Below are 23,687 nucleotides of genomic sequence, written 5' to 3'. Positions count from 1 at the left end.
CGTTTAAAAAACAAATGGGGTCTTTTTCCATACTGTTACTTTTCTTTGCTCCTTTTATGCAGATTTTTGTGTTTTGCAGACCTTTGTGTCTCTGATGTTAGGAGGTGGGGAATGTTACAGGCAACATATAAGCAGAAGGGAGGGAAAGCTTTATGCTGAGCTGGGAGGTGATGTGAACAGAAGGGACTAGCTGGCTTCAGCTTAAAGTAGCCATTTCCAACCTTTTCTTTTTTTTTTGTATGCCCCTGCTAATTGTGGTAGCAGCTCCCAGTGCTGTGCGGGACCAAACTTCTCTGAGTAGTAGGCTGTGAGAGCAGTGGTATTCTCCTCTTTCAGTTCGAGGAGCAAGCCTATCTGTACCTCTCCAAAGGACAGACTGTAGATGTGAGTGGAAAATACCAGTCTATTTAAAGTGTAAAGATTGTTAACACCCTTTGTGCTCCTGCCATGCCAAGCAGCTGGAAACTGGCTAACATACAATCCTCAGTCCACAAAGTTTTGAGCATCCTCAGCTCCCTTTGACTTTGTGGAAATGGAAGCTGCTCTGCATTTTGCAGGATTAAGAGCGCTGTATCAAATCCCAGGCTGTGAGTGCTGTGGGATGAGTCGTGGTGGATGAATGGCGGTTGGATGGAGCTATTCTGTGTCCTGCACTGATTTGGGAGCATGTAATTTCATGTGATGGGAAGGACGGAGCGAAGGCTGGGTAGGACAGCACAGAGAGATGTGCATCTGAAAGGCAGCAAAGAAGCCTGAAGATTACAGAAGATCACAGAGCTCTTGCTTGCGAGTACCTACAGTTAGGTCAGGGAAAATATGTGGTTACCGTGTGATTGGCTTACAATGTGGATTGGTGCTAGGGTATTTCTCTAGAGTAAAAGCTGTGAATCTTGACACGTACGTTACAGCTAGTACACAGGCATCAGTGAGATTTCCCCAGGTTTATTTGAGAGTGTTCTGTCACCAACAAAATCTGACAAAATCCTCCAAATTAAAAAGTGGCACCAGCATTTTCTGCGCTGAAACTGTTCTGTACATGCAGTTTTCAAAGGTTGCTCATGGGTGAGGGAGTGGCCCTGGTCCCAACTGCAGCTCTTGGTAGCAGCCCCGATTCAGGAGAGTTCCCCCATCAACTGGGGGATTTGCTTGTAACTCAACATATTTCTCAGCAGTTTCTCAACCTGTCACAGTTCCTGACATTTAGTTAGCATACTATGGAGTTTTTATATTGTGGGAAGAGTTAAACTGGTCCTTGTGGTCCTTGAAGCCTGTGTAATAGGATAAGGGAGCATACACACGCCATCTGAATTACTGAGGGGCTGTTGCTCACTTGCGAAGCTTGATTGCATCTAGAAATCAACATTTGGTTCAGAAGCGTCTTACTTTGATAAGGTTAACTTCTTTCCTGGGAGTGATAAAGTGTTAAATAAGCACTGTGACTGTGAATGGAGTTCAGGTAATGGTAGCCCCATAAATAGATGTTCTCACTCTTAGGGGGAATGGATGCTGAATCCTTTCAAAGGTTTCTCTGAGCATAAAGAACCAAAATCTTTGAGCCTGCAGCACTCGTGACCTAGCAATTAAGTAAGCGTCCTTGGAGAACATCTGAGATGAGTGGGCAAAATGCAAATATTTGGCACCCACAAGAGTGCTGTATTGTGATGTTGCCGTTGAGCACAGCTTCTCCCCGTGTTGGCCCTATCCTTGTTCTGCCTCTTGCATTTGGGTCCCACAGTCAGTGGGAGCAGAACAGTCTTCTCCAGGCATGACAGCAGTGAGTCCTCCTGTTCTGGTGCAGAACAGGGAATGTTCTCCCACTGCCAGCAGTGCCCTCCCAGCACCAGGCTGCGGGTGGGCAGTGCACAGAGTTACCTATCTTTTGAGTTGACTAACAATAAGATTTTTCTACACTGCCAGACCAAGGCTATTTTCAAGTCAAAGACAGCCTTCCTGAAAGGTTTCAGCTTCATATGTGCCCCCAGATTTCACCAAAGGCACAGCTGTTCTGGCAGGCACACTCTTGGATGAGTTTCCTATAACTATCTCATAATCATCAACCTGAAGGATGCAGCTAAAAGGGTGTCTCTGTTGTTTTTTTTTTTTTTTTTTTATTTCCAGTACTTTATCTCTGTGTGTTGGCAAATACTATTGGACCATTGACAAAAAAAGAAGAATATAAAAGTCTTTATCGTTAAAAATAGAAATATAGTGCTGTGAGTGTTGATATCAAGGTTTAATTCTTTGAAACTTTTCTTGCCCATCCTTTTTTCTAATCAGCTGTGTATTGAGTCTGCCACTGGGAGACGTGTGCCCTCTCCACTGGTGCAGTGTGTTGCACCCCAGTTGCCATTCTGTTGATGACACGTGGAGCAGAGCGGGACCAAACTTTTGTTCTCCTGCTGTATTGTCTCTGTATTACTAAAGGAGTAGAAATACGCTTTTCCGAAGCATTTAAAAATGATCATTTGGACGTAGAGAGCAGACAGAGACAAGACTAAGAGTGTAATTACATAGCAACTTCTGTGGTTGTAACCATGGCTTAATGTGCAGGCACACAACATATTTTGGGTAGAAAATGAGGTGAGTTTGTGAAGGAAAATGGGAAGTATCCAAGAAAAACATGTGAAGCGCACTTGTAAACATTCTGCCCAAAGCTTATCATCAGTGATTTTGGGTGTCTTCATTTTTAATGCCCAGTATGAAATGCCTCCAAAATTTCGTGAAGTGCTGAGCTTTCACCATTATGTTGCCAGGACTCCCATGAAGTAGTTAGAGCTGATACAAGATCTCTAATTGCTTTATAAAATTCCAGCTTTCCATCTTAAACTGTGCTGCTGTTGCCTGCGATATTCCCAAGCTGCAGAGTACTTCGGGTACTTGGGTGGCTCCTGCCCATGCTGCACATCAGCAAAGTAGACTTGTGTGTCCCTACACATTCAGAGTAATTAACTAGCATAGATGGAAGTGTCTAGTCCTTGACTTCAGTAGTTGTGATTGTGGCTGGTGTCTCTCAGAAAACATATTTTCCTGCTAATGGAACAGGAATTATTTTACTGTGCGATGTATTTTGAAAGTGACTGTGTTGAATGCTTTGTACCTCTTCACTGGAGTTTTTTGGCCATTACTACTATTTAAATAATAGCACCCACACAGTGAATGGTAATGTACACTGCTCACCTGAGTCAACCTAGGTTTCAAGAAGTGACAAGAAACTGAAAGTTTAATTGAAGAATGAACTTAAGTGAATTACTCCCTGGCTCATATTATGGACCAAGTTGTTTTTTTTCTTCTTGTTTCTCAGTAGCAAGAGCTGGAAATCCCTTCTACAGCAGTAGCAGCCAGATCTGTCCTGGACCCACTCTGCCCTCCTGGGGAGGGTTGGCCAAGCCCTGAGGCAGCCTCCCAGGGGTCTGTCCTCAGATGGGGGTCTGCGGGACTCCTCACCCCTCTGTGCTCAGTCATGTCCCCACATCTCCAACCAGCCCAGGAAAGCTGCTCCTGCTTCCCTGTGAGTCCAGCAACAGCCGTGTGCAACTGAGGGCAGATTTTAGCTGCAACTGCTTGGGTGTTGAAGTTCAGTTTGGGAGGAAGAAACTGATTATCTTTCCCTCTGACTTCTGTGGCTTCTGCTTATTGCGGAGGCTGAGCTAAAGCCAGCAGTGACACTACTTCAAATGCCAGCTCCTTAAATAACAATTTATATCCAGAAGATTAAGGCAGCCACGGAGGAACCTCTGGGCTCTTGGTTTTATGCCTGTTATGGAGAGGGAGCAGAAGCATGGCTCCTACATGGTCTCCCTACAATTACGCTTGGTGCCTATTGCAAAGCCTGATCACCTATTTTTTCGCTTCAGCCTCACTGATGTGCTTTCTCTCCAAACCTCTGTGGTTTCTTAATTACATCGGTATATTTCTTTTTCAGGCGGGGCATGCTTTTGCCCCTTGTTTCTCTGTGCCCACTGCCTAGCTTAGTTGATGGATCGGCAGGCAGGTGAGGATCAAGTGCTTGGGTCAGGGCTCCTGACCGGCTGTCACTGTGACCATCCCGCTCCGTAAAACCACCTAAGACTGGTCCTGAGGAGTGCCAGCCTGTGGTCATGTCCTGCCTGGACATGCTTGCGTCTGCCCCGTGCTTGCTGTCCGAGGGGACAACTGGACATGCTGTCCTGCTGCCCAAGAGAAACATCAGCCCAATACAGCGATACCTCTTGGAGTAGGTTTGGCTGTTAACTTTTTCTTACAGCTGATCCTGTGAAAGATGACGTTTGCTTAAAAACCTGAAAAATAAAAGAAAAATGAAAAGGAGAGGAAAAGGGGCAATAGTGGTGTGAGCAGCAGCTGCAGGGAGATGTGTCTCTGTCTAAGCTCAAGAGGCTCCATCCCACTGGCCTCTTTCCTACGTGGCGGTGCAGCACTGTCAGCTACGTGGTGGGTCTGAGCAAAGAGAGGGGGAGAACCTGAAACCATGGCTGCAATAATATGAAGTGAATTTAAGTGCCGTCATCTTCACATATGTGTTCTCTGTCCCCTTTTCAGTCATCAGGGAGCAAAGCAAATTAATGCCAACAGAGGCTGACTCAAACCTTTGCCCTCATTTAAGGGATTCCAAAAAACGCAGTTTTGTTACGTGCTGGAGCCAGCTGCCCTGCAGCAGCTCAAGGACTAGATAGTCTCCGGTGTTTAACCAACATGAAAGGCAGTGTGTTTCTAAAATTGCCGATGACCAGTGTTGATCCCATATACTTCTACTTGACTAGGACTGAATTTATTGCTGTTACGTATTTTTAGCAGACTGGTATTTTTTTTACCTCTCTTTCCAAGATAAAATGTAAAGAAATAAAAACCCCTTCAGCATAAAAGTAGTAATATAAAAAACTGTCCAAGTAAGACAATCAAAAAGCGTTCAAGGCTTAAATAAAAATTCTACTTGCCTGTTTTGACTAACGTACATGAATTGCAAACTTAGCTTATTTAGTTTTGGAGCAGAAACCTCCCAAATAGATGTAGATTTTGATGTTAAAACAAGACATATATTTGTGCAAGAGTGAAGTTGTATTTAGGATAACTATGTCCGGAGTTTTTCTATTAAGAGGTGGGTCAAAATGGGAACAAGATGGTGTCTTGACAGAACACAAAATGGTAGGTGAGCCTCCAGCGGAGAGCATGCGCGAGCGAACCAAGCCTGCTCTGCCGCTGTTGGGAAATAGTACTGATAACGGCTTCAGTAAGCTCATAGCTTTGTATCTTGTTTTTCTCTAACATTCTGGAATTTCATATTATGTGACATGGCCTTTATGCTAACATAGACATAGGAAAAAGTGTAATTGTGTCTCAAGTATGATTTTTCAAAAGAAGTGGCCAAATTCCACGCTATTCCATTAGTAAACTTGCAGACTAATAGGACTGGAGTTGTGCCCTTCTGTGGAGCACATTTGTTTATGGTCTGAACATAAAATCAAAATTTGTCATGGCACTGCCTATGTAAATTATCTTTTCTGTTCATAATGCCACATGATGTTACTGTTGACATCAACCTGATAGATAGCTTACAGGGTGCCAGAATTCCGTAGTGGACTGGGGGGGAAAAAAAAAAAAAAGTTGGGGGTGTGTGTGTGGAAGGAAAGCATAAAATCAAGAATCTTTTGGTGAAAATATAAATACTCAATGTAAGTAACCACTGGAGCAGGTTCCAGGGCCTGGGCATACAGGTCCCTGCTGGACAATAGCAGCAGCAGCTGTGCTTGAGACTTTACAATATCACTTGGATTTCAGTTGTAGAATTGCGTGGAATTTGTAATTGAATCCAACATAATGTAAAGAGTTAGGCATTGTTCAGAGCATGGAGTAAATACTTTTTGTCAGGAAATAAAGACCCATGATTTACATTTGTTTAGTGTCATGGTGACAGAGCAGACAGGTAAGGATGATCAACTTTTGCAATTAAAAAGAAGAATTTCTGCAGTTACCGCTTTCAAAGCCCAATCTGACTTTAGTAAACCTGCCAATGATTTCACTAACAGTAGGATCGGGCTCTTTTTTTACCCTGCTTGTTGTCAGTTGATCTCTCGGTTATTTTTAAAAATGTAAGAATCAGATGACATTTTATAATTCTTAACAGGCAGAAGGTTATAGATATATCACTTGCAAGTGCTGAGCACCTGGCTCTGACAGTTTTCACATCAGCAAGCCTTAAATGCAGTTATTTATGACCACCATATTACAGAACATGGTTGCACATTAGAATAGTATTTTTTAATTCTGAGCTCTGGAAAAAGTTAAGATACCACTTGTTCTGAGTATAGCTAGTCCGTTAGTACATAAAGATGACATAAGTCAGGTGTTCTGACATAGGACAGTTCTTTACTATGATCTGTTACAGCATACGTTTAAAAAAATTACATTTACAGTGGCAATTGTGCACATGCAAGTTGTGAATGTACAAAATTTCAAATATGAATACTTAGCAGCTAGTAATATTTAAACTTCTATTAAAATTTCATGTGAATTTACTGTTACCTGTTCAGGAGGAAACTGCAAACCCATATTTAGGTTAAAACACAGGGAAAATCTCTTTACTAAATGTCTACCTTATGAATTATTTTATAGAAAGCAGTAAGTTCTTTTTCAGCAGTGCAGAAGTCTGTTTTAATACTTAATGTCATAGTGGACCAAGTTTTCAGATGGCTTTGCCTTCCAGTTGGTTTGGTTTAGCAATCACAACTTATTTTTGTTCTTTTTCAGTTGAAGAGGGTGAATCTTCAGATTTTGCTTTGACCTGGGACTCATCAGTGACTCAATCAGGTAAATATTTTAGGTTCTTCTGATTGCAAAAATTGCCAGAAAGCTGCCAGGCTTTTTACAGGAACTGTATTTTGTATGTCACATTCCTGTCTCAAATCCAAGACTACCCACTGCAACACAATTTTTATATCAGTTCCATATGGTCAATAAAATCTATTACATACAGAGACTAATATACTCTTATCCTCTGGAGAGCCATTCTTTCTTCTTGTGGGCATACTGAATCGGGTTGTGATTTCTCCAGTATAACCACTTTGAAGTTTTCTGCAATGGGCACTGTTGCACATTCATTCCAATCTAATTACATAAAAGCTGCTTTAATAGGAATTTTAAACCTCGGTCTCAACTGGAATGTGTGTATTTCTCCTCTCAGAGGAAATTGGAAAGTACTGTCAGGGCTGGAGAATAAAAAGTGGTACATCGTCGTGGTAGAAAGCTTTAACATTTGACTGCTTGATAGTAATAACATTTAAACATGTGTCTGGGGCTTGCTCATCTGTGTTACCTTGCTAATTTGAGTAAAAAGAGGCTCAAGAAACCAAACAGAATAAAGCAAGCTTGTCTGTAGTTGAGTAATATGTATCGATAACACAAGCATGAGGGTAATAGTCAAATGAGTTTGCGTTTAAAGTAACTAGCCACATCTCAGTCACTGTTTGTGCCCTGTGTAAAGATATTTTACTGGCTATTATGTCTTTAACGTTTAGCAAATTCTCAGAATATTTTTTATTTTGAAGACCATAAGTCTGTTTCTGTGCTCTCTTCATACTGGACTGCACAATGGTATTCTCTTGGAAGCTCAGCAGCGACATGAGAACAGCTCAGAAACTGAGCAGTAACATGAAAATTAATAATGGTGCTGCATTCCTGGTTGGCATGGGTTTTAAGAGTCACGGGGAGACTGGCTCACGGGAGACTTTTCTTACTGGAGTCAGTATCTGGCTGGTCTTGAAGACATAAACTGCCTTTGTGTGGCACTTTGGCATTTCACTTTGTACCAGCTGCGCTCTGGGTTGCACTGGGTGCATCTTCTCTGGGTGCCACGGCTGTTTTGAACGGTTCATGTTTTCACTAGTCTTTGATAGCAAATACTGCTGCTGCTGCTGCTGCTGCTGCTGCTGCAAACCCCCAGCTGTGATGTCGAAGGCCCCTTTGTGCCTGGAGCTAACGGCGCATGAAAAGAGCGCTCGCCAGCTCTCTTGCTTGACCTTCGTCTCAAACAGCAGTGGAGTGGAGTTACCGGTGTTATCTATCACAAATCTTGAATTGTATTAAATTTAACACAGGCTGAGGTTCAAAACAGCAGCAGCAACAACAAAAATAATTTCTGTGCAGAGCGGGAGTTAATTTGGGATTTTTGGATGTTAATGGTGACTGTGCTGTAAGTAAAAGACAGCCTGTGAAAGGCTTTTCCCAAATTAGTTGAATCTCCTCCATTTTCTTCATTTACTCCTATAATTACAGCTCTCATTCAAGACGTCGGATATGGGATAAAATGTATTGTATGTGTGATTTATGGCAGCTTAAAGAAAATATGTGCTAACTGGGAGATTTTCCTCTTAATATGTTCAGTAGCTACAGATGTCAATCTTACATGGGTATAAAGATGCAATACAGCATCCTATCAGAACAGGGTGCAGTGCATGGGACAGAGGTTGCAGGCTGGAATATGACTGAGGAACTACATAGAAAAACTTAAAAAGCCCTAGTATGTGGTGGTGCGGCTGCATGGAGTCACTGACTCTTGTGTGGTGTGCCTCCAAAGCTATATTCAGTAACTGAAACCAGTCCCTCAGTCCCAGTGTGCGAGACTTTCATTATGTTCTTTTATGATCTTCCTGTTTGCATTAGCTCCAGTAGTGTGATGTTGAAGTTCAATAAAGGGTGAAAAAACACGCTTCAACTTCTTGTTTCATGCCCCTTCCTTCCCTGGTCCAAAATGACAAAATTGCCTCCCCTTCCTTGACTCCCCCAGCAAAAAAAAACCCCAACATCCAAAAACCAAAAGGCTAAACCTGGGACTTGTTAACTCTGAAACATTTGCCAGATGTTTCAAATTAACATATTTCTCTCCCTTCTTCTCCTGTATGTGTTTGTACATCTCTGTGTGTGTGCAAACACATACAAAGCAACTTCTGAAAAATTCTGTTGGCACTCTGTGCAGCTGCTGTGGGCCAGGGGAGCGGCAGTCCCAGGGTTGTGTGGTACGTAGGGACAGCAAGAGCAGGTAGAAGGTGATTTTTTTAAACTTTTTTAATACTAGCAAAATATATAGGTGCAATTGTGGGAACAGAAGGTCCTTTTGCTGTTGTATCTTATTTTGTTCATCAAACCAGTAGAAGCTATATTGGATTTTTTTTTTTTTTTTGTGAGTACAAGTTGAACCTGCAGTCGTGGGGCTTGTCCAGGTAGCTGTGACAGCTGTCTGTCCCCAGGTCAGGCGTAAGCGTTCATAGGTGCAGGGCAATGCATGTCAAACAGTGGGGCCCGAGCTCTGTGTCTCGTGGTGGCCTTCTCTGCTACTGAGGGCGCCTGGTTTGTGTATCCCTGGCAGTGGATAATTTGGCAGTAGAAATCCTGCACTCGGGTGGGTCTGTTCGGTGATGGCTTAGCACCGGGTGCCATCCGTTTTCCCATGGTAGAATATGTGCACAAGTTCCTGTCTGCTCTGGCTTAACACCCTCTCCCTGGTAAAACCTGTGAAGGTGAAATGCTTTGCAGGAATCCATCCCTTGGCATAGCTGCACTGAGGAATTTATTAAAGTACTTTAAATACAACTAGAAATAGTTTTATGATTTTTTTTTTTTTTTTTTTTTTTTTAATGACCACAACTTAAAGGCTGTACTTGCTAACATAGAGAATCAGGAAAATGTATAAGGAGGCAGAGGCTGCCCTCGCGCCAGGGTAAATAATCTGGGTGTCCACCAGCCCTGTTTAACAATGGGCATATAGCAAATTTCCTTCCTCTTCAGGTCTTGTAAACATTTTTTTCCTTAATGTAAAAGGAAGAAAAAAAGCATTTCCTTTACTCTCTTAATGTGGGGACTTAGCTTGCTGTTAAATAGCAGGTCAATAGTGTTTTGCTGTGTAAGGGGCAGAGACGTTTTCTATCCCAGAGGAAGAGCACAAGTACTCCTTCCCCCTGCTTTTCCCTCTTAACAGCACATGCAGCCCTTGAAGCCCATCCGTCTCACTCCGAAAGCGTCAGAGAGGGTGGGCTGGGCAGGGCTGCTGGGGGGGGAGCAGGCAAGTGCGCACCTCTGCTTTGCAAAAGGATTTTTGGCTGCTTTGAAACCAAGAGGAAAGCAGGATTTAATATTTGCAAAGCAAGGGTCCAGCCAGACAATGTTGCATTGCTGTTGTAATATATCACAAGAGCATTATCTTGAGGAGCAGCAAGGGACATTTTAAAGAAGTAAAAAGTCTTACTAAATATATAGAGAATTTAAGGCATTTTAAAGACCTATGAAGGCATTTTACATGGGGGTTGCTGGGGAGTTTCTCATTAGCCTGATTGTGAGGCCCCAGGGAATCCTGGCTGAATTGTCTGGGGCTAACAGCAGACTGTCTTCTCCTTAAGAGCCTGCAGACCTAAAAGCGTCATTTTTTTTGTGCCTGCTTTGGACGTAACTGAAGGTATCTCACTTTTGTATGCAGCTATGAGTTATGATACTGATCAAGAAAGAGTTTGGAAATACAGAACTGTGGACCCGTAGCCTGAGTGCTGGGGACTAGATGGCACCGGGTATGTCTCTGTGCGCATGTGTTTGCAGAATCTTTGTAGTGTTTGTAACTGGAGGGGCCTCTCCAACGCCAGTGCTCAACCATCCATTAGCACACAACGTTAGTATCATTCAATTATAACATTGCAGAAATCATGAACATAAATTACAGGTTGGTATTCCCCCTTTTCCCATTAGCTCCAGATTTCTTGTCCCTGCCACTGAGCTCGCTTGCAGCAGCTAGGCACACGTGCAAGGGACATTTTAACAAAGCGCAGTGTGGGAGGGGGGAAAAAACCCACAACATTTTAGGACACAGATATTTGATGGTTTGCTATTAAAAGGTTCTCCCACATACTTGTTTTATATAGTACACTGCTTTAGATTTTTAATTGCTTTCTGCAATTTCTTTTAAAGTTTCCCGCCTTTAAGGAGGAAAAAAAGAAAAGGGGAAACAGCAGCTTTTGAGAAATGAACCACAAAAGAAAAGAAAACCACCCTGTGGTCACTCCTTTTCCCTTCTCTTCCGCTTTGCATGGCACCTCCCAGCTATGTAAATCACAATTTTCACTTGGTTATCTTCAGAAGAGAAACATCCTGACACAGTTCAGAGACTTATTTTCACTCAGGGCTACTGGAGCCTGTGCTGTCTCTGATGCTCAGGGCTCTCCCTGCCCATTCCCTCCTGGCTCTTCCCGGTGCCCTGTGCCACTGTCGGTCTTCTGATCCTGGCGCTGCTGCTGTCTGCTCCCCAGGTGCTGAGGGTTTCTGTTCTCCTCTGTTTTGGTAGGGTTGGGTTTAATTTTGGCTTCCAAAGGAGTAAAAAAGATGAGAATGCCAAGGTCTCATGAAGTGAACGGAGACTTGTACCTCCAAGTATTCATGCACTAACTTTTTCCTCTTTTCTGTTTATTCGGATAAGTTACAGAAGATGTGTCCTTCCTCACCTTTCCCCTTTTAGAGGCCTGTTCTGGCCACACAAAGTTTGTTGTCCCTTCAGCCTTCCTCCAGCACCCTGGGCTTACATGCCCCAGCACAGCCCGGTGCTCGGTCCCCCCTGCCAAGACCACCATCCTGCAGGACCCAGTCCTCTGTGGTGTCACAGTACCAAAGGCTGTCCCCACTCTCTGCCCATGTCCTGCTGGTCTTGCTCCAGCTGCCCAACCTGCTGGGCAGGGATTGTGTCAGGAATATCAGTCGGGAAGGGCCATATGAGAGACTGCCTTCCTGCAGACACTGAGCTCTTGATCTCTGTCTGTATTATGCTTTGTCTTGTTTAACTTCTAAATGGCAGAACACTGAAAAAACCCCTCCCAAATATCCTTAACGTGAAATTCTGGGATCTCTGCTGCAGATCATTGACAAGGTCAGTCACAATTCACTGCACATTAGAAACCTGTTATCTTGCAAGTACTCTGAAATTACCCATCCCGAGTGCCTTCGCAAGCTCAGACGTCTTCTAAAAGCTGATTTCATTAGTAAATCAATATGAGAAGATTCTGATTACAGTGCTTAAGGATTTCCAATGAAATAAACCTTTGAACTTCGCACAGAACGTGAGAGACTTTGATAACTTTATCAGTTGAATATTTTTTCAATATACTGTGAAATGTTTGATCTCCACTGGTTGGCTTTCTTATGTTGCTTTTAAAAACAGCATCCTTGCCTCTGCAGGGACCTGCAGCATGCAGCCCAGTCAGTATAGTCTAAGGTTCTCAAAATTTTGAGTATCTGCATTAGAAGCAGCCAAAACCCAAATAAATGCAGACTAGAAATAAAACTAGGGAGGTTTGTAGCTCCGGCTGCTGCATTCCTCATTTATTCTGAGTTGAACTTTTGTTTTCTTTGGTAGTGTGTTGGTTTTTACAACGTAACATAGTTATGGGTCCTTTCAGAAGAGAAAAAATTTTTCTCCTTTCCCAATTATAAAGTTTAATTTTTAACTTCAATTTTTTGTTTATAAATTTAAAAAAAATTCCACCCCTCCAAAAAAAAAATACTTTTGGTAGTGTTTTCTCAAACAGAAGGTGAAGTGATAGAAAGCACACGATACTCAGATAATGTGGTGATGGGTGAAAATCCAAGATCGATGTAAGACTTTTGGAGCTGGGATAATATGAAAAGAAACAATAAAAGTAATTATAAACCCTTCCCAGATTACTCCATCGGTAGGAGCTCATGGCACAGCTCTGCATGTGCAGATGTGAGGGCTTCCTGGGAGCAAGTCTCTGCTCCCAGTGCTCCTGGGCTGGTGGGGAGGTGGATGTTGTGCTGCAGGAAGAAGCTGCTGGCTGGAGTGACAGGGGATCCCTGTGGGTCCCCGAGGTCCAAGTGACATCCCACGGCTGTAGCACCTTCAGGGAAAGAAGAGTTAGAAAAACTGAAGTTCCTCACCTTGTGTGGCGCAGTGCAGCACCAACGTGTTGTGTCATGGAAACAGCTGCCCCGCGAATTGGCCAAGGTGTCTCTGGTGATGCAGCACCGTAGGTGTTCCTGTCTTGTTTGGGGAGGGAATCTCCAGCAAGAAGGAGCGATCTTCAGATGTGAACATGATGTGGGTGTCAATATGTAAATTAGAAGCACACACCTGTGTATTACAGCATTTCCTAGAAAATACTTACTATTAAAAATGTAAATTGGGAAAATTATAGTGATAGCACAGAGGAGGAGAATTAATTTCCATGGTAAAAGAAGTGAGGAAAGAAAAGCTTATTTCAAAGTGAGCTATCGAGTGCTGCCCCTACCCCATCACCCACCTATTCCCAGGCTTTTAAAAGACCGTGTCTGTGGAAAGGCAGTCCCCTTAAGAGAAGTCGAGCAAGCATGGTGTATCACGGTGTGTCACTGGTGTTGCCAAGCTTCACAGTACCTAAAGCCGCCCTGCTAAGTTGCTACAAGCCACATGGCTAAAGGGGAGGATTTCTGTAGGCTGCGGGGTGGCAGCCCCTGCCTGGCCTTGCTGGCAAGGGGCTGTGGACTGGCACGCACTGGGACTCTGGCAGTGCATCAGGACTGGTGATGGGCAGCAAGGTTTCTGTCAAATCTGGGAGTATCTCTGGGTTTATTGGATTAAACTCATCTGAAGTCTTGTGAGCTTGTTGTGTCTGCTAGTATGGGGCTGCTGTAGATCGGGGGATGTTCTATAGGGTCTTCTGGCAGGGGCATCTTGCCAGAAATACAGATACAACGTCAGCATGAATGGTTGCGCATGTGAGTGTATCCTTCTGGGGCTGGCAGGGGACGTTCTCCATGGGGTTGTGTCCCTGTCTTGCCAGCAATGGTTTTTTTTCCCTGCTACAAATTTGCCTTTTATTTAAAAGTGTGCCTGTTGGTGCTTCATCTGCTGGGAGACTGTAATGCTGTGTTTCATTTCCTTGCACCAACTGAAGGAAGTCCCTCACCTTGGCTGAACCAAGGTGGGTGGATCCTCAGGCACAGCCTTCCTGGCTCTCCATCCCTTGCGTGCCTTCAGGTGTCCTGCAGGTATGAGCATCCCAGTGATGGACACTGCTGTTGAGCTGAAGGGAGCACTGGAAGGGAGCAGGGCACAGCACAGAACCTTCCCATCTTTGCTTTCCTATTGTCCCTTCCTGTGTTTCTTTCCAGTGGTGCTACCTTGTTCTGTCTTGCTGCCCAAGCGAAGGACCGTGATTAGATGAACGTTTTCTGTATTTTTAGATGAAAATTATATCTGTTGTTTACAATAGCCTTCGGGGGTGTAACTAGCAGTAATAGGCTAAAGTAAAGCAAAGGAGATGCTAGGCTGAGTGTCAGGAAACATTTCCCAGTAGTGGGACCTAATAGGCTCTGGTATTATCTCCATCACTTTGGTCATTTTCAAACCAGACCGGACAAAGCGCTTGAAAATACACTGTAGGAACAGTCTTACATTAGCAGAGGGATGGGTAAGATCCATCTTAAGTCCTTCTCATCTCTAATTTGTCCAGTTCTGCCATGCTTTCTATTTCCTAATCTCCTGCAGGTTTGAGAATAGAGGCAGACTGAATGATCGGGCAAATTGTGCTTTCTAGAGCTGATTTCACAAAATATTTTTATGTAGGATCTCAAAGCACTTTGCAAATGCTAATTAAGCCTCCCAGCCTAGTAGAAAAGTCCTGTGCCCCCTGTCTCTGCATCATGCAATAAGTGCCGTGCTGCAGGTCAGCTGGAGCTCTGGGACTGATGGGCACTTGCCAGCCCATCTTGCTTTGAGTTGGTTCTGCAGGTCAGTGGCTTTGCTTTTCCAAGTCTGCTTTGACTGGCTGGTATGAGAGGGAAGCTGAAGCCACGCCGCTGCAGGAAGTGATTGCAGTGGGTTTTACCTTTGTGAAATCAGACAGCCGTAGAGTTGAAGGAAAGTCTCCCGGTGAACAATTTCTTTGGTTTTCACAGAAACTTCTGTTCTCCTTTGAGAGAGAGAATGTTTACACATTGCAGTTGTAACTGGTAGCTCAAAGCTGAATAAAGGTAAAACAGGAATAACAGAATATATTACATTGGCCTGTTGCTTAAATGAGAAAAATCAATAAAATAATAATGCCACAGTGGTGGATCCCCAGTAATCATTCTTCTTCAGAAAAAAAACCCCAGATTGTGCCAGTCCTGAGAATAGGGTTTTATAAACAAGGTTGTAAAAGAAGAAAACCAAATGGAATAAACAAGCTCCACTGCTTTGTTTTCTGGGCTGCGTAAGGACGTTGATACGAAACTCTGCAGTGAAGAACTGCATGAAATTTATGATGCTTTGCCCAAAGAATCTTTGCTTATTCAGTACAGGAAACTAAAATCATTTGGGTTGGAAGGGACCTCTAGTGGGTCTTACTCAACATTGACCTGACTTGTAAATGTTTCTGTAACCATTACCGCCATATTTTGGGTTAAATTGTCTTGAACTGTTAAGCTTATTGTAGACGAAGAGTATAGGTGTGGTTACTGTACCATAAACGTGTAGAAAACAGAAATTAAAGCCAATACTCATGGAAAAAAAAGTATCTTTTCAAAGTTAATATAGCCTAAAATTTTCCGTAATAGAAGATACATTTACATTTCTGTCATTTAGTGTCTGACGTAGCCTTTTTCCAGTCTTGCTTCAAGGAATTATGATGTCATTGTCAAAATAAACCGAACTCATCTCACAATCCTCTATTTGTTGTGTATAAATTCAAATGAGAAAACTGTTAAATGGGACCATTTATAATGAGATTTGAGATACCCTATAGCTCTCACTTGGAGACAAGTGACCTTTGTCTTTTTTGGGGCTGAGTAACAGCGCAGTGAAAATTTAATAATGTGTGCAGAGACCTGGCAATAGATTGGGGTGTGCGTGGAAGAGGTGTTCAATGCATCTTGCTCTACATATTTTTGAATTCATCACACTTGGGAGTGAAGTGCCTGCCTGTTTGTGTTTCACTAGCCATGCCTCTTTTCTCCCTTGGATGGCTTTGGTGTTTGTTAGTAGAAATTATTAGACAGTCACAAAACACTAAAGAGAAAGGAAAAAAACCCGCACGCTTTGCTTGGAAACACTGCCTGTGTTGCATAAAGCTCTGACAAGATCAAGCCTCTAATTAAATTATCTGGCACGTGGACAATTCTGTTCCGAGATCTGCTGAGCTAATGTGTAGCCATTAGCTCAGACAGCCACCAAATCAGAAGTACCAAAGAGACAATTTACATAGGGCCACAGCGTGTTTTAAAAAATTCTGGTGAGTTGTGAAGCCTGTAATGTTAATTGCCAGTTAGCACATTGTAATTGCTGTAATTATTTGCAAGTAAAATGATGTAAGGGACTTAACATTGTACTTTTCTTAACACTTCACATGTTGGTGATCCACTAAATCTCCCACTTAGAGTTTTGCTGGTTATTTTAGGAGCTCGACAGCCACTTGCTGAAGTCTGATCTTGTCCGCAAGCTTGCCGTTCTGCCTGATGTCTTTAACACTGAGCAGTGGCTCTCTAAAATCTTTATTAAAAAAAAAAAAAAAGGCAATAAAATAATAAAGGCAAATGTCTGCTGCTGACCAGTGAGAGCATAGCCAGCCCTGCAGCTGGCCACACTGGAGCCCAGCTGGGAGAGAGCCCTCAGCACAAATTGCCAAGCCTATTGCCTCCCACCACCACGCTGCGGAAGTGGGCCAAAAGCTCCTCCGTATGGGATTAAAGTGATGTGTAATAGATTAAAGATCAAAAATGTTAATTAAGAAATGGTCTTTTCTAATAAGATGCCTTCAAGGGCACGGTACCAAAAATGAGGCAATATCTCATTTTGGCAACAGTGCTGGGGTTGTAATGAAGCTGGAGCACAGGGGTAAGGGGAGAAGGAAGGGACGCCTCCTGTTCAAGGCATCTCCTTCAGAGGGGGTAAATCAATTAGCAATAAAAATGTAAACATATAAGTCAGAATGATATTACTCTGAATGCTACTGAACAATGTATGGATTTAGACGTACACATTTTAGCTTGGTGTTTCCTTGAGGGTAAGTTGGCAGTTTGTGACTGATAAAGGACTCCTTCGTCTTAGTGGTATTTAAGCAGCAGCATGGTAATTTGGCTGAAAATAATGACTCTTGTTGGAAGCTTTGATGCATTTGAAGTGAATCCGTGCAATATATTTTTTTCCTGACGTGATTTTCTAGATATGGGAGGTTCAGCACCTTTGTTATTGTGTTGAAACTTGTAGGTGCTATGTTTGGGGAAAGGCTTATTTCTCTTCGGAAAAAGGAAGAGCCATAACTCTGAGCTCTCATATTCCAGGCTACTACAGCAGGGAGAAGTTTATGTTTTACAAATAAACTGATATGCAAGTGTTAATTTTGTGTTTCTAACCCGAAAGGTGCTTTCAAGAGCTGTGAAATTTTATTGCGTCATTATAACTAAAGAAAACGTGGGGTTTTTTAGACTTGAGCATTCTAGTTAGTGACTCTGCTGTTACATTTTCTTAGTAAACTCATCAAAACTCCAAAAGGAAACCTCAGATGTTTAACAGCACTTTTCCTTGTGGTGGGGTGATGGAATTTCACATCCTACTTCAGCCCACACTTTCCCCTCTAAACACCTTAATGCTGAAAGCTGCAGTATTTCTGAAGCGAGTTATTTGCTAGCAGAAAATGGAGGGACCCTGCAGGCAAATTTCTTCCCTATTGGTTGGAAGCTTTCACTTGGAAAAAGAAAACCACTGGCACCGTGAGGCTCTCTGCGTAGCGTGTAGATGTTTTAAGGCTCTGGCTGTTGTTTGAACCAAAGCTAGAGAGAATTTTCAATTTGAGAGAAATATGGTGGGAAGGTACCTGCTGGTTGTGTACCTCTCTGTGCGCGTGGTGTGCTGGGGCTGACCGAAGCAACCTGGCAGAAAAAAGTCCTCTGACGATGGTCTGAAATTTAGATTTGTTATTCCATCTGTGTATATTTAATCTTGATCTGTTGTGTGACTCTTTAGCAGAAAAAAAGCGTCTGGAGGCGATAAGCGAGGGAAAGACAACAGCTCTGTGCTCCCTGCTTACCTGCAGCCCCCAAACGAAGTGGGGAAGCGAGGCACGGCATCCACGTCCTTGAAAGAAGGAGTGATGGTTTTCCCTGGGTCTCATTTAATTGAGAGGGGGGTTTGGAGCCCTTAGAGCTGGGCATGCTGTGGACTTTTGCTTATTGGTATTATTTAGCTTGAGCGGGGGCTATAGGTGATGTAAATTAAATTACACTAAATTCCTGTGCCCCCAGTTTGTCAGATAAGTGAACACGAATGGAGGTAGTGGTTGTTTCCATCTACAGAAGGAAAACTGGATAATTAGTTCTTATCCTGAAATCAGATGTTTTTGCAATCCATAAATGTATAATTTTGGCAGACTAATTAGTTCCACCCTTACTTGATTTCACTTATGGTTTTTGTAAAATAAATGTGTAGCTTGGACTTGAATTAGCCTTCTCCCAAGAAGGGCTATGTCAAGCCATTCTTGCTGACACGTCAAGGAGATACAACTGTAGCAACAGAAAGATCATTGCCTTTTTCCTTTTATGAAGTTCATTTAAAAGTCTCAGTCATCTTGTACTGGGCAATTTTGAAGACAATGTTCTGAATTAAAGTTTTCCTTTCCTAAATTTTGACAATGTTTAAAGAAGACGTCATTCTTCTTTCAGTGACAGTAGGGAAGACTACAATTTTGCATTGCCGATTTAATCAAGTAGGTTATATTTGCAGAAAAATGGTCAGTTTGTAATGCTGTCATTAATTTGTACAGAATGTGTGTCCCATATAGAAACTGATAGAACTTGAACTTAAACTTTGATAGCAGTTCATATTAGGCTCTTTGTGTTTAGCGCACAAATCCAGATGACCGTTTATCCTGTCAAATGAATGGGAAGTATTCTGTATAAAAAGTATTTGGTTTCTCTTCCTTGGTCATATTAAACAAAATACATTTATTGCCAGATTTCCACAGTGACATCCAGGAAGCATATACAAAATCAGCAGGGTTAGCCAGGTATAACTATGAGCAGCATTTGATCTTATGAAAAAAAGGTTATGCAGTAAAAATGTACTTTTTCTGATCAAGGTGAATTTCATGCTGAAATCTTGCACAACTTGGCTAATAGCCAGATTGGTAAAACATTTTCTGGACAGGATGTTGCAGAAATCCACTTCCCCCCCCCGCCCCCCTTCATTTTTTCTTTATATGTCATGTATATAGACAGCTGCAGTGTTGAAGACATGAGGAATATCACTTCTGCAAATACTGTTTGCATCTCTGGGTTTGTGTTGTGACAAGCAAGCATAGATACTTCTGTATAACAGAATTAAATTACGTTCCATTTCTCACCCTTAGTTCCAAAGACTGGTGCTTGGTGTTTATGGTGTTTTGTGTGTGAAATTGAAATAAGAATTGGTGTTGCTCTTCCTCCAAAGTGGTTTGTAAAAACTGGTGATTTTTTAGGGCTTCTTTATATGCTGAGGTTGTAAACCCATTGTATTTTAAATGACTTTCTGAGTTGCAAAGAAACACACAGATACACCACAGGTGCTGGAAGCATGGTAGAACCATCAGTGAGCTATTAAATGAGAAAACACATCATAAGAGTTAAGTGACTTTTAGCTTGATACTGTAATGAAATATTTTAAAACCGTATCTGGTTAATAAACATTGTGGCCAGACTGCGTAATTGGCCAAGGATGTAGGAAGTGGAAGTGCTTTAAAAATAGACTCCTAGCTGTGATAGCTGTAAATCGGATGGAAGGGTCCAAAGCAAACCTCTAAACATTATTATTTTTTTTTTTTTTTTGTGGCATCAGCCATGGGCTGTGGCCGAGGCATGTGAGTGGTCATGACTGCCAGAGCTGTGGCGTTTGGCTGGTGAAAAAGCTGTTTGGTGGGATGAGGTTCTCAAACATGTGTCTTCCTACTTGTCAGCAAATAAATGCAAATCCAGTAATTTTAGGAAAAAAGTTGAGACTGGGCCCCCACAAAGAAATATGCCTTTTAAAAATGGATAGTTTTGTTATTATTGCTACTTTCTACCTAGTGCAAAGTACATGGGGAATGGGGCTGCTAAAGAGCATATCAACTAAATTAGGATTAATTAGAAGTTCTCCCAAATAGCTGGTGCTTCATCAGCAGCAGAGCAGCACGTAAATAAATCTAATTTCTCTCCAACTAAACTCTTCACGAGCTTAATTACAACAGCAACAGTATCTCCCCCCTTACCCCCCCCACCCCCTTTTTCACTAGTGGGAGCAGGTCATTATTAGCTATATCTGGTGTGGGTATCATCAGCAGTCCAGAGCTGCACCTTTCACAGGTGTCCCTTTGAGGCCGAGGAAGAAGTGGAGGAAATTTCAGTGTATCTGGAAGAGCCTAATTAAGGTAGTTCACAAGAAACTTGAGAAGCAGAAAGCACCAAAGGAAAGGAAAAAACCACTGCTATGTTCTGGAGAGACTTTTGTTAATTAAATAAAGTATTTCCACTATTTGGATTATTTGCCATCTTAATTTCTTCCTCTTTGTTACTAATTTGCAATGAAGATCTGTACTTAGGGGTTTATCAGTCCTTTTTTTTTTTTTTTTTTTTTTTTTTGTCATACATCATCATCATAATAGATCTGAGGGCTCTGCCGGTTCCCTGATGCTGCGTCCCACACTGCTGTCTCCTGCTCCGACATTCAAGACCTGCCAAAAGAGAGGAGAGCAGCTGAGGGAGACAAGGCTTTAAAGTCATTTTAGCTTTAACTCTTTTAAATGTCTTTTCACACTTTCTTTACCACATAGGGCTAGAAGGAAGAACGCGGGAAGATGTTAGGAGAAAAAGTGTTATCACTGCTAAAAGGATCTCCGTGCTGGAGGACTAGTACAGCTCTGCTTATTCCAGGGATAAATAGTTGAAAACCTCTAGCCAGAAATTAGTTAATGCAGGGAAAGTACAAACCTGGGTGCAGGAGTGCTCTGCTGAGGGCTTATTCAGAGGGATTAACTTACTTCATTCAGTGCTTGATTCACTGTCCTCCGTGATTTTTTTTTTTGTTACTTTTTTTTAGATGTCTAATTCTATTGAGTCCAGTGCATTCCTTATTACGCAGTGTCACGTTTCAGCCAATCCTAAATTAATAAATGAGCAGCAGCAGAATAGCATGGAGCACAATTCTAACAGCATGAGCTGCACAGAAGTATATTTCACTTAGCTCCAATTTAAATACTCTGCTTTGCTCGATTTAATTATGTGAAATTACTGAATTAATGGCTTTGTCAAGTGAAACGTGTAGGACTTCAGAGTTTGGTATTAAGGAAAGAAATTAGAAAAAAAATTTGAGGTACATTAATTTTTGCATGTGGGCTCATTTTAGGCACAAACCGAAATTTAAGTGAACCCAGAGCCCAAAATCATATCATGTTTTAAACCCAGGGAAGAGAGAATGAGCAGAAAGTGGCAGGAAACTTTGAGTTCTTCTGCTAATTTGGTTTCCTTGTTGGTTTGTATTAATCTCCTTTGTGTATCTACTGGGCAGGAGAGGTGTGTGTTTGTGCAGCAGGGGCTGGCCACGGTCATGCAGAAGGTAATATTTTTTGCAGAATCTGATGCTTCTCTAATAGCTTGGCCACCTGTTAAATACCCTTTCCCACGCTGCATAATATGACTTTGTTCTCTCTTTTCTGGTTGAGAATTTAGTTAAATCAGTTGCCTTTTTTCACATTCATTGACTGAATTACCTGCACCAAGACATCGTGGCCAACCTGGTGCTGGCTGTGCAGAGATGCACATGCATAATGAGACCTGAGGGTAACATTTCTGAAAGCTTGTAAGCCCTACTCTTCTGAAGCCATTTAGACATGTAGGTGCCTAACTCTCATTAATTTCCAATTTCATGGGCTTTTGCTACAGTCCATTGCCACTCAGTGGGTATTCGGCTCCTAAATCACTTGAGCTGCCTACAGATGTCCCTCCCAGCTCCAACTGGAGCAGGGTAAGGTACTGTTTCCCCATTTCTGCTCACTTTTCAGGCAGTGTCCAGCTTGGAGGGCTCCAGTGTAGCAGAGGTATGAGCTTCTGCCAGCAGTAACTGGTAGAAGTAAGACTTTTGGGAAAATTTGGCTTTTTCCTTAGGCACATCTGAAGAACATTTTTTTCCCCAAGTAAATCAGATTTGTAGAGAGCTTTTTTCCTCCAAGATGATGTTTTGTATTTGATCAGACCCTAAACCCCACGACTAGGTTATGGTCCAAGTCCAACCCTCTATACCCTGGGTCTAAAAAGTTTTACCCAAGAAGCTAACTCCACGAGCCTGGCCCCACCTCTCAGGTCTTTAATCAGAGTTTTGAAGACTTCCAGGCACAGTTATCACAGAAGCAGGTCCCTTCCATGCTCTTTTAGCTGCCCGTTTGTCACTCCCACTGGAAAATGATCCAGGCAGGTTCTGAACAAACCAAGACCCATGGGGAGGTCAGTTAAATAATTATTGCTTTCTCCAGTTTGTCTATTTTTCTTCCTGCCCTGATACGTTTTCCCCTCTTGTTCCATCTTTTCCCTCTGTATTGATTCCACTTCTTGGTTCCTGATGGTCTGCAGAGTGCTTTGGGTCTCTCCCTCTCAGTTCTAATGTTTTGGGGTTTTTTCTAGATATAAAAAGATGAATGCAAATGCTGCTTCTACAACCCTATAGGTTTGGGTCATGGAAGATGTTCCACTTAAGCATAGTTTTTAAAAAATCCACATTCTAAGCATGCAAAAGTGCATTTTGAACAGAAATATATTCAGGGATGTAAAAGGGTATTTTGTACTGAGGCTTTGTTCTGCTTTGCTGTTACATCTTGCTCCCATGTGCATGCACTGCGGGCTGTTAAACACGGAGGACAGGAATCTTCCAGGGGCCAGAAGTTACCTGCAGAAAGGACAATTCAAAGGCCTAGACCTTACAGAGGAACAATAAAGGAATCTGCATTTTGAATTACACAAAAGGGAAATTGAAGGGGGCACACTGAAATACATAGTCACATTTGTCACGTACAGTAAATTACATCATCTGTAATTTTTCTCTCTTTAAAAATCAACAGGTTTATTTTAATAAAGAGTGCCAGCAGCTGCCATTCTGAGCAGAACCAGTCAATACCTTATTTTTGCATTTGATATGCAGCTGCAATAACAAGCCACGTGTGAATTTTACTAAGCCTTCTGAATTTTCTGTCTGTTCAAGGAGCTATAGATTTAAGTTTTACAGATATCTGGCTTTACCTTAAAGTAAAAAAAAAAAAACAAAAAACAAAAAACCAAAACCAACAACAAAAAAACACCACAAACTCGTTCACACAGTTTCCTTAAAAGAAAAAAAAAATCTTTAGTCATGCCTATGAATTAAAATGTGATTAAGATGTCCTGTGTTAGGTGTGAGTGGGATTCCATGGAACTGCTGGAAACGGGACGCTTGTATTCAGCAGAGACTTGAAACTAATAAGTTGATCATTATTAAAATATTCATATACCTAAATAAGAGTGCCATTTTTGTGCTGAAAATTTACATGGATTTCATTAGGTTATGATCGTCAGTATTATTTAACAGTTGCATGTCAAAGAGTGAAAGTATGTTTTTATGAAGTAGTGCACTTAACTTTGAAGTTAATACTTGCTGCATACTAATTTCCTTGTGCATATAAATAAATTTTAGATCAGTTTTGATTTTAACCTCATTA

The 23,687-nt window shown here is 42.1% G+C and overlaps 1 protein-coding gene across 3 annotated transcripts in view; it reads left to right on the top strand.

Annotated features, from left to right (window-relative positions):
• Positions 1–23,687, top strand: part of ZNF423 (zinc finger protein 423) — a 234,685-nt gene that overhangs the window by 36,184 nt on the left and 174,814 nt on the right. For all 3 annotated transcript variants that reach the window (XR_008825729.1, XM_056360983.1, XM_056360984.1), the window contains exon 2: positions 6,742–6,801. Coding sequence is in view for 2 of the 3 variants with exons in the window: in XM_056360983.1 (XP_056216958.1) it covers positions 6,742–6,801 (60 nt within the window). In the remaining variant the exon portion in view is untranslated. The remainder of the gene's footprint in view (positions 1–6,741; positions 6,802–23,687) is intronic.

This window comes from Falco biarmicus, chromosome 15 (assembly GCF_023638135.1).
Source record: "Falco biarmicus isolate bFalBia1 chromosome 15, bFalBia1.pri, whole genome shotgun sequence".
Classification (NCBI taxonomy): domain Eukaryota; kingdom Metazoa; phylum Chordata; class Aves; order Falconiformes; family Falconidae; genus Falco; species Falco biarmicus.
The sequence above is the reverse complement of the archived record's forward strand: the minus strand, read 5'-3'. Positions and strand labels throughout refer to the sequence as shown.